Source organism: Simochromis diagramma, unplaced genomic scaffold (assembly GCF_900408965.1).
Source record: "Simochromis diagramma unplaced genomic scaffold, fSimDia1.1 OVJJ01000501.1, whole genome shotgun sequence".
Taxonomy (NCBI): Eukaryota; Metazoa; Chordata; class Actinopteri; order Cichliformes; family Cichlidae; genus Simochromis; species Simochromis diagramma.
The window spans coordinates 3757480-3774006 of record NW_024387320.1 but is presented as its reverse complement, the minus strand read 5'-3'; the positions used below and the strand labels follow the sequence as shown (position 1 = coordinate 3774006).

The following is a 16527-nucleotide window of genomic DNA, read 5'->3' as shown; positions in this document are numbered from 1 at the left end:
AGTAGATTTTGATGCATTTGTCTGCTGTATTTTTGTTTTTATACACATATAAAGATAATCTTTTACTGTAAATGTACAGTTCTCTTTTGTTGTAAACATCATTAAACCATTTTCCAAGTGTTTTGACATGTGCTTTGTCTTTTATTGGGATTAAATGTACAAATTTTAATCATTATACATCAGTGCCAGACAGATTTTGCTTCCATCTATACAACATTTAGGACAAAGATTTCAAAAATTGATTTGTTGGTACACTTTGGTTATAACGGGATGGACATGGTCAGTAACAATACTCAGTCTCTGCTGTTTAAATGATGAATGCCAAGTTGGTGCAAATATGCCATGAAGTCGTCCCATGCAACATATTTAACCTACCATCTGAAGTTGTAACAAAAATTGAGACTCCTAAGACCAGGAAGTGGTCTTAGGAGCAGCAGAAGACGGTGTGGTCTTCTGCTGCTGTAGCCCATTTGTTTCAAGAGTCTTTGTTCAGAGATGCTCTTCTGCATACTTTAGTTGTGTAACAAGTGTTTATTTGAGTTACCGCTTGCTTCCTATCCCCTCACTGGATATTTTCTTTTTCATCTCTGTAAAACCCTAGAGATGTATCTGTGAGAGAATCCCAATACATGAGCATTTTCTAAAAACATAAGCAGCCAAGTATTATAAGTAATAGAATTTGCACTGATCTGCTGCAATATAAATCCACCGGCTTTGGCAGGTCGTGGTAAGGGGAGGTCCAGTCATCTCTGGCTTCAGTATGTTGCAGATTCTTTTGGCGCTGTGGGTTGCAAGGCGGAGCCTCCATGGCTCAAACTTGTTTTGCTAACACAGGAATAGTTGAACTGATTCAGGTTTGATTTGGATTCAGACTGCAGTTGGACTGACATGGGGGTGGGCGGCACTTAGACGACAACAACAACATAAAGTTCTATATTTACAATATACAGTCTATGGTCAGAGCCCAGCAGAAAGTTGCATTTTAAGAAGACGGTTGATGATATTCCCTTTATCTGTCTGCTGGGTTTACTGTTGTTGATAATAACTGTTTAGCATTCTCAGCTGCTGTGCAAGTACAACTTTAAAGATGTAAAAATGGTTACATCAAATATCTGAACTCATAAAGAGTTTGTTTTTAGCCTTAATGTAGGGTTCTTTGTTAGTTTTTATTTGTATAACATGAGAGAAAAGCTTATCACAACATAACACAAATACAAAGTGACTACAAACTGTTTTCTCTGACTAGACATATTTAATTTAGACGCAAATCCTCATATCTGAGAAGCTGAAGCCACAATTTTTATTTTATTTTTTTTGTTAGTTTAATAAATGACTCGAATTGTGTTTAGTAACACTGTTGCTGATACTGTAGGATGTCAGTGGGGAGACAGAGGAGGAACAGGACGAGGAGATGAGGTACTGGGAATCAAAGACTCAAGGGGGTCCCTCGCCGTCTGCAGTAAAGAGGTGAGAAAAGGTTAAAGTGCCACGCTGATGGGACCTTCAGTTCTCCTAACCGAGAAGAGTCTACACAATTTAATCCATCCGCTGTGCAGATCAGTGATTCAACATGTAAACTCAGGCAGTTTATCATCACGAGGTCAGTAGGATGCTTTGATTACATGGTGTCTCCATATCAGGGGCGCCACCAAGAGGGGGCCACACCCCAAAATTTGTTGGCTCTCTCTTTTTTTGTGATTGTTAGTGTTCCTCTTATTAACAACACAAATATTTTAGAAATCTGTCAGAAATCCATCAAGCATTTTGTTCAACCTCTAAAACCAACTGTTCTGTCCAGTAATGCAGGTAAATAACTGTATTTTAATTTTTAAAAAGTGGTTTACAATTTTTCCCTGCTTTTTTGTACAATAGTAAATTTGAAAATTCATTTACAACAATCATAATTATACTTTAGCATTAAAAATATAATTTTGATTAAAGTGCTTGTGCAAATTAATTGATTAACCATTACAGAAACATAAAATGTGATTTTTGGTAATTATCCATACTTTTAATTTACAGCAGCTGTGGCATAAACCTTACACTGGGTGGTGGTCTAATACATTTGTTTTCACTTCAGATCCTTCCAACATTTCTGTTTCAAATTACCCTTTCTCTCTCTTTTTTTTCTATTTTTTAAAGTTTCAGCATCCTGGTCTTGCAGCAAACTTGTCAGGACTTGAGCAATACAGGTTATTGATACTGATGTTTTTAGCAACACCTGTGTGTTTTTCCTGCTCTGGCAAGTTCAAACATCTGCTGTTTAAATGCCTACAGGGCCCTCAGCATTGTTTCTCTTCTGCATAGAAACTGAAATTTTTGCAAGACTCTTGGAACCATGGGGATATGAAATAAAGCAGAGCGACAACAGCACTACTCTGAGGACAGATGCTTTACTGGTTAAATATTTCTGTCAAACCCTGTAAGTAAACAAACTTTCTTACCTCAGGTTTCTTTTTCTTGCCTGCTTTTTTCTACAATATGCAAAAACAAAACGAAAATAAAGGCACCAGAAAATGTGAGAATGTGACCATTAAAAAGTTTACCAACAAATGAAGTGTCCCAAACCTTTCTTTTTGATGGGTCAAGCACCTCGTAAGGATCAGCATCTTTTGGTCTCTCAAGTTCCTGGACATAAATGAAAACAAATAACAATAATAATACAAAATTATACAATCCAATCTGTAGAGTCAAACATGATCAGGTCACAGAGCGGTTGGAGCTGTAGGTGAAGCTGTCCTTACCTGATAAATGCCATTTTCTTCCTGTTATTCAGCAAGAAGAGCACAAACAAACTGAAGTGAAGCTTGAATGCACACACATCCTCACACACATTTATTTAATATCATTTAAACAACAGTTGAGAAATATTCACCACCAGCAGCAACTGTAAAGCATAAAGACACCGAAGAAAATGAAGACTTACAGTGACTCCCACAGATGAGCCTTTGGAAAACTATAGAGAGAGGCAAAAAGGACAAAAAAGTACAAATAAAATGTAGCACAGATCAATCTGATATAATAAGTCAGTTTGGCCTATCAGTGGCGATTAAAAAGACAAAAAATTCAGGCTGTTTATCTGTAATTTCTTCAAATTGTGACTGAGGCAATCTGTTACAGAAAGACAAAAACCTTCACATTTAGTGAGATAAATGCTGTTAAAACTTCTAAAACATCTTTTCCAGGGTGAAGATTAGTTATTTTATATCGCTGTTAAAAATCTAAAACTGATATATTTGAAAAATTGTATTCACTAAGTTACTTATCAGAAGAATTTGTCAGATTAGAGAAGTAGAAAATGTTGCACGGTTGGCCCTGCAACACAAATGATTTGCACTTTGAAGTCATTTAGTTAATTAACTGACTATTAGGCTGCTACAAAGTCACTTTAAACTAAACTATCAAGGTATTAAATATCGTTACGTTTAGTTCTTCTTTTTATTTATGCACAAAAACACTTATTTCACAGGAGAGAAGATATTAAATATTGACTAAAAGTAGTGTTTATTTTTAGTCTAAATTTTAAGTTTAGACCAACCAGACCAATAATGTGCATGTTAGGGTTGTTTTGCATGACGGGTCAAGACAGGAAAATTTCTACCTCGTCAAACTTCAGGGAGCTCTTGAGATGTCCTTTGTATTTTATGAAAAGGATGATTCAGGGGAAACGACAGCACTCTTTATCCTGTTTTAAGAACTCTACAGACACCACAAGCAGCTGACCTTTACGCCCTGCTAATCTGCTCTGAGTAAAGCCATACAAATATTTTAATGGTGAAGATGCAGTACTGTAAACTATTTTAAAGACAAAACCAACATATGAGTTAAAAAAAAAAAAGGTTCTTAATTCTGAATATTTGTATTATCTAAAGACGTCACAGAATTGAAACCGTTTGTTAAACAGGTTTTTTTTTAAAAGTGATGTGACCGGTTTTAAAGTTTTTCTTGCTTTAGAGACCAACAGGTGATTTTAGGTGAGAAATTGTCATTACATTCAGGATATGAGTGAGCTAATTAGTATTTCTGCATACCACACATCCTCGTTATATGCTTACTGAAGCTAATAATAGGATGCAAGATAACACTGAGATGTGTCCCTTTCCTCTGGACTATTTTTAATGAAATATTACAGATGAATAGCTAATTGCTCATCTTTTTGTGTGTGAAAATAAGTGACACATACAAATAAATCAAGACATTGATGTACAAGCTAATTAACAGTGGCCCCTGTGTTGATCCTTGCGGGACTCCAGTGTTGCAAGCTCTTGATTACAGCAGCACATTACTGATCCAAACACACTGGTTACAATCTGACAGAATTTTTACACACTTTACAGAGTAAAGAGTGGATCATGTTCTGGATTGATATTCAGTCCCATGATGTTTTTCTGCATGCGCTGTAACCACCAACTTTTACATGGGCTGCTATAACTCACCTTTTCTCTAAAGAACAACCCTGTGACAACAATGCAATAAATGATCAGAAATCCATCCAGGACATAGCAGATGACTGGTTCAGTGAAAAAATTATCTGCAGAGCAAACAGAGAGAGAGAAAAAAGAAAATTTTCAGCTGATGTTCGGAGTAAATAACAAGTTACTTATAGCGAAACGTGACTGAGTTCTGGGAAGAGAAGAACATATTTCAGTGACAAGGGAAATTTTCATCATTTAATTCTGCTCAGCAGAAAACCTCACGTTACAGGAGCACAAAGGCCAAATAATATGACAAGGGAGTAGAAAAAGAAGATTTTACGTGAAATAAAAACAGAATCTGATTGCATCTAAAGCCATGTAGTGCTGTGTGCGGAAATATCTCCTATTTGATAAAAGATCATATGTCTTCCAGATAGCGGTGCATAAGAGATAAGAGTTACACACAGCACTGAGGAAACTACCGATACTGATCAGATTTTCATTTGCAGTAAATCTGCATTCTTACATCATGCGTCATGGCTCTGTTGTTTACAGAAGCTCATCTTTCTGCCACTTCTCAAGTCCTGCTGAAGTCACCCTGGATTTTGTCGGCATAAAGTTTTAATCCCTCGAAGCAACTGTTTCTGTTTCCTTGAGTAATTTTTGTTCAGTGTATGTATTACATCACTGTTCACTAAAACTTTAGGTTAATTGTTTATTATTCCTTGAAATTATGCCTTGTTTTTTCATGTAAAAGATGCCCAGTTACTGTTTTCTTATTGTAAAAAAAATCCCTTTCAAATGTTTCACTATTTGAAAAAGTAATGAGGTGAGTCTGAAGTATGCCACTTCTCATCTGCACACTAATAAAGGCGATATCTAGTAAAGGATCTTCTAATAAAGGATCTTCTGGAACATCATATCCTGAATATTTTACTGATGCAAATGGTGAAAATCACAACATGAGTAATATTGTCGATGGGTTCAATAAATTCTTCATAAATGTTGGCCCTGAACTAGCAGCGGACATCCCGTGTCATAAAAATGAAAATATCAGTAATATAAAATCAAATCCCTCTTCACTGTTCCTCTCAGCTACAAATGAGCAAGAAGTAATAAATATCACATTAAAATGTAAAAGTAAGTCTTCAATGGATTATCATGACATAAATATGTCTGTAGTTAAACAGGTTATTCTGAATATTGCTAGTCCCTTAACATATATCTGTAATTCATCATTTCAGTGGTGTTCCCCAAGGGTCAGTGTTGGGACCAAAACTTTTCAATGTATACATAAATGATATTTTTGATGTTTCTCAAGTACTTAAACTCATACTGTTCGCAGATGACACCAATATATTTTTCAGTAGCGATGATTATACTGATCTTGTAATGACCGTAAACAGGGAGCTAAAATTAATTAAAAAAAATGGATGGACATTAAATAAATTATCATTAAATATAAATAAAACTAAAGCAATGTTTTTTGGTAATTTAAAATATAATATAGAATTACCAATTATCATTGAAGGTGTACCAATTGATAATGTGAGTGAAAACAAATTTTTGGGAGTCGTAATTGATAATAAAATTTCATGGAAACCCCATGTCAGACACATAAAAACCAAAATTTCCAGAAGCCTCGCAGTTTTGAACAAAGTGAGACAATTCCTTGATAAAGATGCACTTCGTACTCTGTACTGTACCCTGGTTCTTCCATATCTTACATATTGTGTGGAAGTGTGGGGAAATACATATAAAAATACAACTAATCCATTAGTCACAGTACAAAAACGAGCACTGCGTATTATTCACAAGGCTGGTTATCTAGATCATACTCACAAATTCTTTCTTCAGGCAAAGTTACTTAAATTCCAGGATCTGGTTAATTACAATACATCCATAATTTTGTATAAAGCTTTTACTAAACTTTTACCGGCAAATTTACAAACTAGATTTGAAATTCGAGAAAAGGTTTATAATGTGAGAGGCTTTGGAGAATTCAAATTACCCAGAACTCAAACAACCCGTAAAGGTTTTTGTGTGTCTGTATGTGGTGTGAAAATCTGGAACAGTCTGAGTTTACAACTGAAACAATGCAAAAATATTCATAGATTTAAATTTCTCTACAAACAGTTGGTCTGGTCACAGTATACTCAATGATGGTTTTAGTGTGCTCTGTAATGTCTGTTCTCTTACCATTACTGGTATGGATTCCAAGAGAGGGAAAAAATATAAAAAATAAATAAAAAATAAAGAAGAGTGTGCGTATGTATGTATATATACGTGCATGTGTGTGTAGATATATATGTATGTATGTATATGTATGTGTGTTTGTTACTTGTAGTTATTACTGCCTGTTACCTGTGGTAATGCAATTTAAAATTTATATATTCTGTATTCAGTTATGAAGGCTCTAATTGTTGTTTGCGAGCTGCCGTTTAGATGCTTGTACGTGCCCGGGGCTGTTGATGGGTCTGTATGCAATGATGGGCGTAGCTGCGGGAAGTTTATTGTATTTTTGTTGATGAGTGAGTATAGGGGTGGGATTTAATAAGTTTTCTTCGTCCCACTCCTTTTTCAGGCAATTTTTGTTTTTTGTTTTGTGCATTTTATGTTCAATATAGGTATTTGTTGTGCCTGAAAATGAACAAATAAATGAATGAATGAATGAATCTAAGAAAAATATTATGGTGAAATCATATTACTGCTGGAAAAAACAAATATCCAGTAATGCAAGTGTAGCTATAAATTGTATTTTATTCTTAATAAAAAAAATATATACTCAATAAAACATATATTTTTTATTTTTTAAATATTTTATTATGTTTAAATATTACTATATTGCTTACTTTTTAAAATGTGTGTTTATATATTTTATGTAACAATATTATTAGGATACATAAAAATGTAATATTTATAAGTATTAGTTCATTGTTAAGTTTGGTTAGTTTCAAATTTTTCTTTATAAAATTCACCTTTGGCTCTATTCAGGGAGAAACCAAAGGACGTCTGTACATATGAATCCGTTACATGGTGCACAAAATGTTGTGGAAAAACAACAACATTATCTACAACATTTGTCGTGAGACAAATGAGAAAATTGAGTAAGACCCCTGAAACAGGAAATAAGAAACTACGTATATGCAGTTTAGCACACTGAGTGTCTTCCTGTCTGCACGATGGGCTGCTTTGAGGTTTTTGTGAGGCTCATTTATCACAGAGTGCGGTTGGAACAGAAGAAATGTTGTGAGAACGTAGCCAGTGGTGGCGATTCACTGAGGCTGCAACGTCCTCATCAAACCTCCATCACTGAGAGCTGCTTCAGGATGTAGCTGCTCTTCTCATCTCAGGCTATTTTTATACTTCTAAACAGGAGATCTGTAAAAGTGACTTAAGAAAAGGAAGTATACCGTTTTCACTTACCATTTAAATTTGCTTTATTTAAAAAAAAAATGTAAGTGGGTTGTACCTTGTTAGGAAACAGATAACATTTAGTTTATATATGATAAATTTAGAAGCTTTAGAAGCATCTATAGCTTACGATAACCCTTAAGAAACCAAAATATAAAAAAAACAAACATATTATGAATAAAACAGGTTATTTATGATTTCTTTCTATTTTTATATACAGAAATGCTTTTTGCTCTGTTTGTATTTATCATACCTATACTGTTTCTGCTATCCATTTCAAATATTCTAAGAAGCTCTAATGTTATTAGTAATTGTGGATTTTTAGCAATTTTTATACATTTAACCAAACTTAGCCTTGTCGGTTGATTTGTTTTCACTGTCATTTTGGTCATTAAGTGTCTGTCTCAATGAGCTGCTTTAATTCTTGGTGGCATAGATTCAACAAGGTGCCAGAACCATTCCCCAGAGATTTTGGTCCATATCACTCTCAGCTGCACATCAAGCTCCCATTCCTCTACGTCCTAAATGTGCCGTACAGGATTGAGATCTGTGGAGGCTTTTTGAGTACATTGTCATGTCAAAGAAACATATTTGAAATTATTTGAGCTTTGCGACGTTTTTCTGCTGGAAGCAGCCATCAGTAGACTGGTATGCTGTGATCATAGAAGGATAGACGTAGGTCAGCAACAACACTGTTTAAACAATGCTTACTCTGTACCGAGGGGCCAAAAGTGTGACAAGAAAATATCCCTCAAATCATTGTACGACAAGCAGCTTGAACTGTGGATACACAGCAAGGCGGATTAGCAGGATTCAAGTTGTATGTGCCAAATTCTGACCCCACCATTCCAATGTTGCAGCAGAAATCGAGACTGATCAGACCAGGCAGTGTTTTTCCAATCGTTTCGAAATATTGTGCACATGACCCCATGTGAAATGTAGCATCTGTTTCCTGTCATTAGATGATGGGAGTGGCACTCAGTCTGGTCTTCTGCTGAAAATTCAATGTGTTTTGCATTCAGAGATGCTCTTCTGCAAACCTTGGTTGTGATGGGTTGTTGTTTGAGTTACTGTTGACTTCGTCTAAGCAGTCTGGACATTCTCCTGAAATTCTGACATTTTCACCTAGAGAACTGCTGCTCTTCTTTTCCTGACCATTCTCTGTAAACCCGAGACGCCGAGTTTCTGTGATGTGATTGGCTGATAATAAGTAGTTGAACAGGTGTCGCTGACAAAGTGGCTGGGGTTCATAAATGACCTCACTCCGTCACTTGTAATGTAAATGTGTTCAGACAATGAGCATATTTACTGTTGTGAGAGAAGTTTAGAAGAACATTTTCTTTTATCTGAATTTTTCTTTACACTACAATCTCCTTTTTTAACCTTCATGGTTCCTCTTTAACACTCACAGTGCCTCAATGGCATCGACGGCACCTCGTGTGATAGGCCTCATGATTCAACAAGCGCTAAGTCACTTAAAAATGAAAAATATCACAGTATAGTTCCTTACTTTCTAATAAGACTGTAAACACAGCTATGCCCACGTTTCCTGTCACCTATAGCGGCACAAACACATTGGCTCAAAGCTTTTTCTTTTTTTACTCTTATGACGCTAAGTGTCATTTCTTAACCACATTTCAAAGGGTGGAAACTAAATGCTAGATGCCCTCTGATGTCTTCTTTTTTTATAGCCTTTACAACTCTGAAGGCATCAATTAGTTCAATTTTAGATCCTGCTGTTTTGAGGAGCCCAAGGTTGTTAAGTGTTATTAGGAACTTATCAGCTCTGAAACTGGCAGCAGCTAGCAGAGTCTTAATGACTCAATTAAGACCTAACGACTTAATGAAGTTCTCAGTGTTTTGTTTGGAGTGAGGGTCATTTTTATGGTCCGTTTGGGGCGAGGGTTCTATTTGCTTGTTTTTATTTTGAAAATAATTTTTTTTTTAAGCCAAATTTTTTTACGCAGCTGAATGAGAGAGGAATCAGTCTTCATGTCTGACTCTGAAATGTAAAGACAAGCATGTTTACTTCACAAAAGCTGTGCCCACTGAATCCTCTTAATGAGGAATGTGCCAGTAATTTTAAATTCATGCGCCGCAGCTGTTGTTCCGACTCTCAAAAGTCTTTCAAAGTCATTCAAATTATGTGGGCGATGTTACATTTCCAAAGATACCACAAAAGTCAGGTTTAATTTAAAAAAAAAAAAAAAAAAGCAGTGTTAAAATAATGCACAAAGGTACGAAATATAATGAGTGAACTATTTGAATATTTCAGCGTAATAAAGCTTTAATGAAGAGCTGGAGCAAGTTGATGCAAAATTAATGTGCTGCTCTATGAGACGGATCATTTTTCTACGCTTTAGGGTGCTTAAAGGGGAAACAACAGGAGGAAAAAAGCATGTTAATGGGTTAAAGTGTGATTTGCTGTTATTATCGCACTATATTTTAAGGGAAATAAAGAAACGATGCCCTTCAAAGGGTTGCATGGATGTGAACGCAAAAAAACTAACAAGTATGCATAAGAATGTGTTGACACAGAAGCCATTCTTTACATTTCTTTACTGCTGTAGGAGTCTTTACTGCATTCAAGCGTACGGCAAAAAAATTCTCCCGTAACGGTTTCGCATGCATCAGCTGGAGGATGGGGGGATTATTTATTCATGCATGCTTTTGTTTCTCTAATGCCTTCATCACGATGAATCTGACTGAAGCACAAGACAGCACTTGAAAGCGTTTGTAAAACTGTGGCATAAAAGAGAAAGTCTGGGAAGCGTCAAATTCACGCAAACATAATCTGCCTATAAAAAGTCCATAGAAGAGCTGCCCTGTATTTATTAATGCACGGAGCAACAGGTAAGTCATTCGAGAGAGCAGGGTAAAATGCAAAAGGCCAATGTGCTTCTGCAGCACGTACTGTCCAAGAGAGTTAAAAATGTTTATTTAGTGTATTTAAATTTAACTTAAGTCACCAGGGGACAGCAGTCGTGTTAGTCATTCTCAACTACTTTGATTCAAATGTTCAGAATATAGACAGATATTTTTAGAATATTGAATGGAAAATGCAAAAGTTCCCTCGTGTTTAATTTCCTTAACGTGTAAGAGAAGCTTAGCTACTTTTTCCATCCAACATAAAGCTACACAGTGAATATAAATCTCCTCTAATCACGACTCACTTGCTGCTCTGAACTGAAACACTGAAAAAGTGATGACAAATTTTGTCCCAGTGTAGATGCATTTCTCCAAAAGCTACCAGATCCTCAACTATGAATGTAAATGTACATGTGAAAAATTGTTGTAGGTTTGCAGCTTTGTTGGTTACATTTTGCAGCAATGGTATGAATTTGAAAAATGAAATAACGCTTTAAGATAAATGTTAATGTTTTAAATAAATATAATATATAACTCAAGTAAAACCACTACAGCGCATGAATAAATGTACTACTGAGATTTAAAAAAAACAAAGAACTGTGTTTAAAGAATTTCGTTTGGAGTTTTTAATGCCAGTGAGCTTATGTTTGTCTTTTCAGTCAGATAGACAGTTTAAACTTCTTTTTTCACATGCAGGAAAATCATTACATTATTGTTTTTTAAAGCAGCTGTTTTGCATTTGTCTGACTTACCAGAACAGGAAACAGGCACTGCTAGTACGGAAAGCGCAAACACACCTTTCCCCAGTGTGTCCATGGCTCTCTGTCTGTAAAAACAAGCCTATCTGTGCTTCTATCTTATGACAGCTATGCTTCTGGTTTCCTCACACTAATCTCTGATCACTGTGATCAGAGGAAGTGGCTGAACTGACAACCTACCAATGGACTGAGACTGGGGCTGTCTGCACTTCAAAGCATTTTATAACCTTCAACGCCCACTGTAGGTCTCACTGACGAAGCTGGGTTTTGTTCAAATGTTTTCCTAAAAGCATGATTTTAGCATGAATGATGGGCTCATATTGTGCCTTTAAACCTTTTAAAACAACTTTTTCTTCTTTAACCAGCAGCTCTGCTTTTTGGGTCAGAGGAAGTCTATCTTAGGCAGTAATGAGGAGATACACTGTTATGCTGGATGATTTGGACAAGTGGAAACATGTTAAAAGGAAATTAAAACAAAAAAAACTCTCAAACTTGTGGCATGGATAGCAGCTAGATTGAGAATGAGTAACTACCAAGAGGCATATGTGGGTTAAGTTTTAGAAGGTAATACATGCAGGCTTTAAGTTATTTAACTTCATGTTCAGAAAAGTGTATGAGTGTTTTATTACACATCATAACACTTTTATCATTCGGTCATCATCCATAAAATTGTTATTTTATTGTTGGGAATATTGTTTGTATCTATGGCAACATTCTCCTCATGTGACATAATTATAGCTAAATTGTATGTAGTTCACACGATTTTAATAAACATTAATCTTGTAATATCGGCTGTATTACAGCTTATCTAAAATATATGAAGTGTTTATGTGCTAAGTTTGATGTAATGATCTATTTTGTGGTGTTCTGCTGTAAATATGTAGATTATGAAAATCATGTAGAACAAATCTACGTAATGTAAAGTTGGACAAATATTCTTCTTACGTAACACTGCACGAACCATTCTATACTCAGACTGTGATGTCCCAGATGTGTCTGCTGTTTAACAGGGGATATGTTTAAGTAGCTCAAAGGTCAAACGACAGGTTGTGAGTGTGTGGGTAAAGGAAAAGGTTTCAGACATGAGCCCTCTGCCTCGCGTCTGTCTCACGTTGCATTATAACACTGATCTGTGACACTGAAGGAAACTACTGTACTAACATGTAGATAGATGAGGCCAGGTTAAGGCACAAGTACGAGACTTGAGTTTCACATTGGTGTGCAGATTGTGCAGGGATGTCTGACTGAGGTTTTGCCTCGGGAACACTGACACTGAGGGACATCAATAGGGATTTACATTCAGCAAAATACATTTTTCCAGTTCAACTTGATTCTATTTCAGAATTTATGTAGGATTTTTTTTCATAAGACTAATAAAGGGGAAACAACTTCTTTTTTTGGGAAACATGTTTTCTTTATGAATTCAGAACAATTTAGATTTGTTGCGTCATTTCTTCGAAGTTCAAATACTCTGCCTTCCCTTTTTCATTTGTATTTACATTATTTTATTACTCTGTTCATGAAATCCAAACGAGTGTAAAATATATGCTGCTAATACTGCTATTCAGAGTTAAATAGGTTGGTCTTGTAACTGGACGGGTTTTTTATTTAGTAAAGGAATAGTTCCTGTGTTGCAGGGGATGTTTACAGCTTCCTGGAGTCTTGTCATCAAAGTGAGGCTGTTAAGGTTGCCAGGCAACACTGTTACAGCTGGAGTGCAAAACTGTTTTAGAACGAATCAGGTCTACATGTGTCTGCACATTATATACATTTTCAAAATAGATAATGATATAGCCTAAAGTGAAGAATCTTAGCTTTTATTTGAAAATATTTGTATCCAAATTGGAGGAAGGGTTTTTAGAATAAAGGCTTTTTAATATATAGCCATCTCTTGTTTAAGGCCTTAATACAAATGCAGGTGTTAAAAAAATGAAAAATCTGCTTCATGGAAAGGTATATTTCTTTGTTATGGCTTCATTAATTAAGCAGCAGACTTCATTCCAGTGTGGTATTTGAAAGGTAATGCTGTGAGCCTGCAAGACAAGCTGCACTCAAAGGAGCTCTTAATCTGTGACGCAGGGTGAAAAACAAAACCAATCTTTCAAAGAGAGGAGGAACATTGAGTGGCCAAATCAAGAAGAATAAAAGAACATACTGGGTCAGCTTGGGAAGATTAAAAAAAGGCCTGGATAGCCATAGAAGAAAGGTGTCTTTGTATGGAGCAGAAAAGCTCCTTCATAACATCCATCCAAAGTGAAGAAGACTCTCCAGGTGGGAGGCCTATACTATACAAGTCTACAATACAGAGAAGCCTTGCAAAAGAACGTGCACAGGGTTCAACGCAAAGTTCAAATGAATAATCAGTCCCAGGCATCTAGTCAAACTAGCTCTGGAACAGTGTTCATTGTTCAATGCATTTTTCTTTTAAGTCATTGTGAGCTCATGAAATCAGGGTTCATAACAATGGCTCTAATCCCTCCAAATGCATTCTTTGTGTGCAGAACATTAAATTGAAGCTCAAAGTTTCCCACTTTAATTTTCTCTTGTGGTGCCATATGCAGGGGTGTCTCCAGAATTTTTTTCATAGAGGTGGCCATATGGGGCCCACTAAAAATATTGGGGTGGCACCCCAACAACAGAATGTCCTGTTTTATTGTGCTGTTATCAAATATAGGTCACTCGAAAATTATGATTAAAAAAAGAGAGAAAGAATTATATGCCCAATTAATGACCTGGGGATTAACTGGGCAAATTTGGGGGGGGTGGCCAGTGATCCGCCAGGCCAACCCTAGGTGGCGCCCCTGGTCATGGAGCCAGAATTATGAAAACGGTCATACTCTCTGTCTCCGCCTCAAACTGCAGATGGTCACTGACTCTACAGAGGCAAGTTATTTCCTCATGTTTCAAGTCTTTGTGCTGAGATGTGACTTCCTTTCAGTTCACAGCCTGAATACGCAGACATGAAAAAAACATCCTTTTATCTCATTCCTGGAAAACCGACACATTTCTTACACTGATACATGATTGTTTTAACACAGTCCTTCACAACAGCACTTTTTAGACACACACAACTCTGTGTATCCCCTCCTGCTGTAACAACGCTGTATGAAAAGCAGGTGCAAAAACTGTTGCACAACTACATTCATATGTGAAGTATGATTCCAAAAGTGTACCTGAATGCTGCACTATTTGAATATACACACATATCTACAGTCCACCCCTTCTGGTTGGTCCAGTTTAAAATAAATACCTTTCAGTGGTGAGGGCTAGGAAAAAGGGAGACGCGTGCTTGTGTGTGTTTCCTTACAGCAGGGGTCGGCAACCTTTCTGATGATGTGTGCCATCTAAAATTTCCTCAGAAGTCAGTGTGCCATATGATTACATTAGCAATAAATTTAATAACGCTCTATATTAACAGTTACACACTATATAGAACCACTTTATAGAATTATATTTGTTTGCAGATGTTGGCAGCTATCAGCAAATATTTATCAGCTAAAAAGACACTTTTTATCCATAACAGCAAATGAACTGTACAACAGAAAATGCAAATGCTATTTATGGTCTCCTCACAACAATGATAAGAAAAATAAACTGAGCCAATATGGCATGTTTGTTAATACAGGGATACACATGTTAATGTGATCTCTGGTCTCCCACTCAGAGACACAGGTCTCCGATATGTAGAGCCAAATACTCAATACTCAATAATCAATAAGGCCTCTGCAATGTTCTGAAGACAGTTAAACTTGTCAGGTAGTGATGTCCAGCAGGTGAAAATGCAAGCTCCATGAACACGCACAGCTGTGGATTCCAGCTGTGTTCGTAGTTCTGCAAACTTTGACCCCCACAGAGTCAAGCTTTCCAGTTCAATCACCTGCATTTCGATGTCGCATTAACTGGCATCAACTCAGCCAGTTAATGCGAGACAAATCCAGCTGCTCATTTAAGCTTTCTGGTTTGAAAAGAAAACATTGGTCCATATGACAAGGCTCAATGGCCCGAGAATAGGGATTGGGCTCAAGCGCAGAACCAAAACCGGAAGCTGAACGACTTTTAACAGAGTTTTATTTTACAGGAGTCTTGAACAGAGAGGACTGAACAAAAGCTAAATGTAACAGTGAGCAATGACAAGGCTTTGTGAGAAGGGCCTGAGCACAAGCTGAATCTGGTCACAGGAATAGCAGGGGCAGGAACAGGGCAAATGAAAGCTATGCGAACAGGAACACTGAAATAAAAGAGATAATAATCAGAGTTGTCCGTGGAGTAGTGAAGGCATCCAAGATTTCAAAGTTGAGAGGTCTTACATGGTTGCAGGTGGAGATTAGCTGGAGGAGGTGAACTGGATCGGGTGAGTACAGAGTGCGATGTGGGTGCCCAGGGAGGCAGGCAGGTATGGATGGTGGTGGCCAATTACAAGTTGAATCTGGTAGTTGGTGTTGTTAGCTGAGATACCGTCATTAAGAAGCGGCACAACTAATGTGTCTATGCAAGCTAATTAACGATGTGCACCGCTGGCCCGGCCATTTATTTTTTAATGCACCTTCTCAGATTTATTTCACTGCGTGTCGTGCCCAGGGCTGGACTGGGACAAAAAATCGGCCCGGGCATTTTGACTAGAGACCGGCCCACCAGGTATTAAAGCCATAAAGCCTTTGAATGAAAACAAACGCTGTTGTGACCGTGATGTACGCTGTCTTGTTGGTATATGTATGATTTCTATACATTTTACCTCAGATAAAAACTTTGGTTGTAAGATTCAGATAATTATTTAATAAAAGCCAGACATTTTAAATGAGAATAAGAAAGTATTTCTTTGTGCCCCTCTTTCCCTGTTAATGCTCTACCTGGCCCCCTGGCAAAACATTACTAGACCCGCCCCTGCACAGTTACCAGCTGTCAGCTGCATAAAAAAAGGATCCTGGTGTTATTTGTCTCTCAGAAACAGTTCATAACTTCCCTTCAACTCATTCATGTCACCTAAAAGGTAAACCTGTTTCTCCATCACAGCTCTGATGATTCAGTAAGGACATCTCCTGGTTTCATCTTCATGTTTCCCTCTCACCAGGATA

The 16527-nt window shown here is 36.8% G+C and overlaps 1 protein-coding gene across 1 annotated transcript; it reads right to left on the bottom strand.

Annotated features, from left to right (window-relative positions):
- Positions 1 to 109: 109 nt before the first annotated feature.
- Positions 110 to 11644, bottom strand: LOC120717437 (T-cell surface glycoprotein CD3 zeta chain-like). Its single transcript, XM_040005438.1, has 7 exons — positions 11450 to 11644; positions 4437 to 4531; positions 2927 to 2956; positions 2745 to 2765; positions 2569 to 2628; positions 2445 to 2474; positions 110 to 1454 (listed from the first exon to the last, which is right to left on the bottom strand). The coding sequence occupies exons 1-7, from the start codon at positions 11511 to 11513 to the stop codon at positions 1377 to 1379; spliced, it is 378 nt and encodes a 125-aa protein (XP_039861372.1). The 5' UTR covers positions 11514 to 11644; the 3' UTR covers positions 110 to 1376.
- Between the last annotated feature and the right edge of the window lie 4883 nt (positions 11645 to 16527).

Coding starts and splice junctions, on each gene's coding strand:
- LOC120717437 (XM_040005438.1), bottom strand. CDS start 11,513: ATGGACACACTGGGGAAAGGTGTGTTTGCGCTTTCCGTACTAGCAGTG. Junction 2,957..4,436: donor GGTTGTTCTTTAGAGAAAAG/GTGAGTTATAGC, acceptor CTCTCTCTATAG/TTTTCCAAAGGCTCATCTGT. Junction 1,455..2,444: donor GCAAGAAAAAGAAACCTGAG/GTAAGAAAGTTT, acceptor TCTTTACTGCAG/ACGGCGAGGGACCCCCTTGA.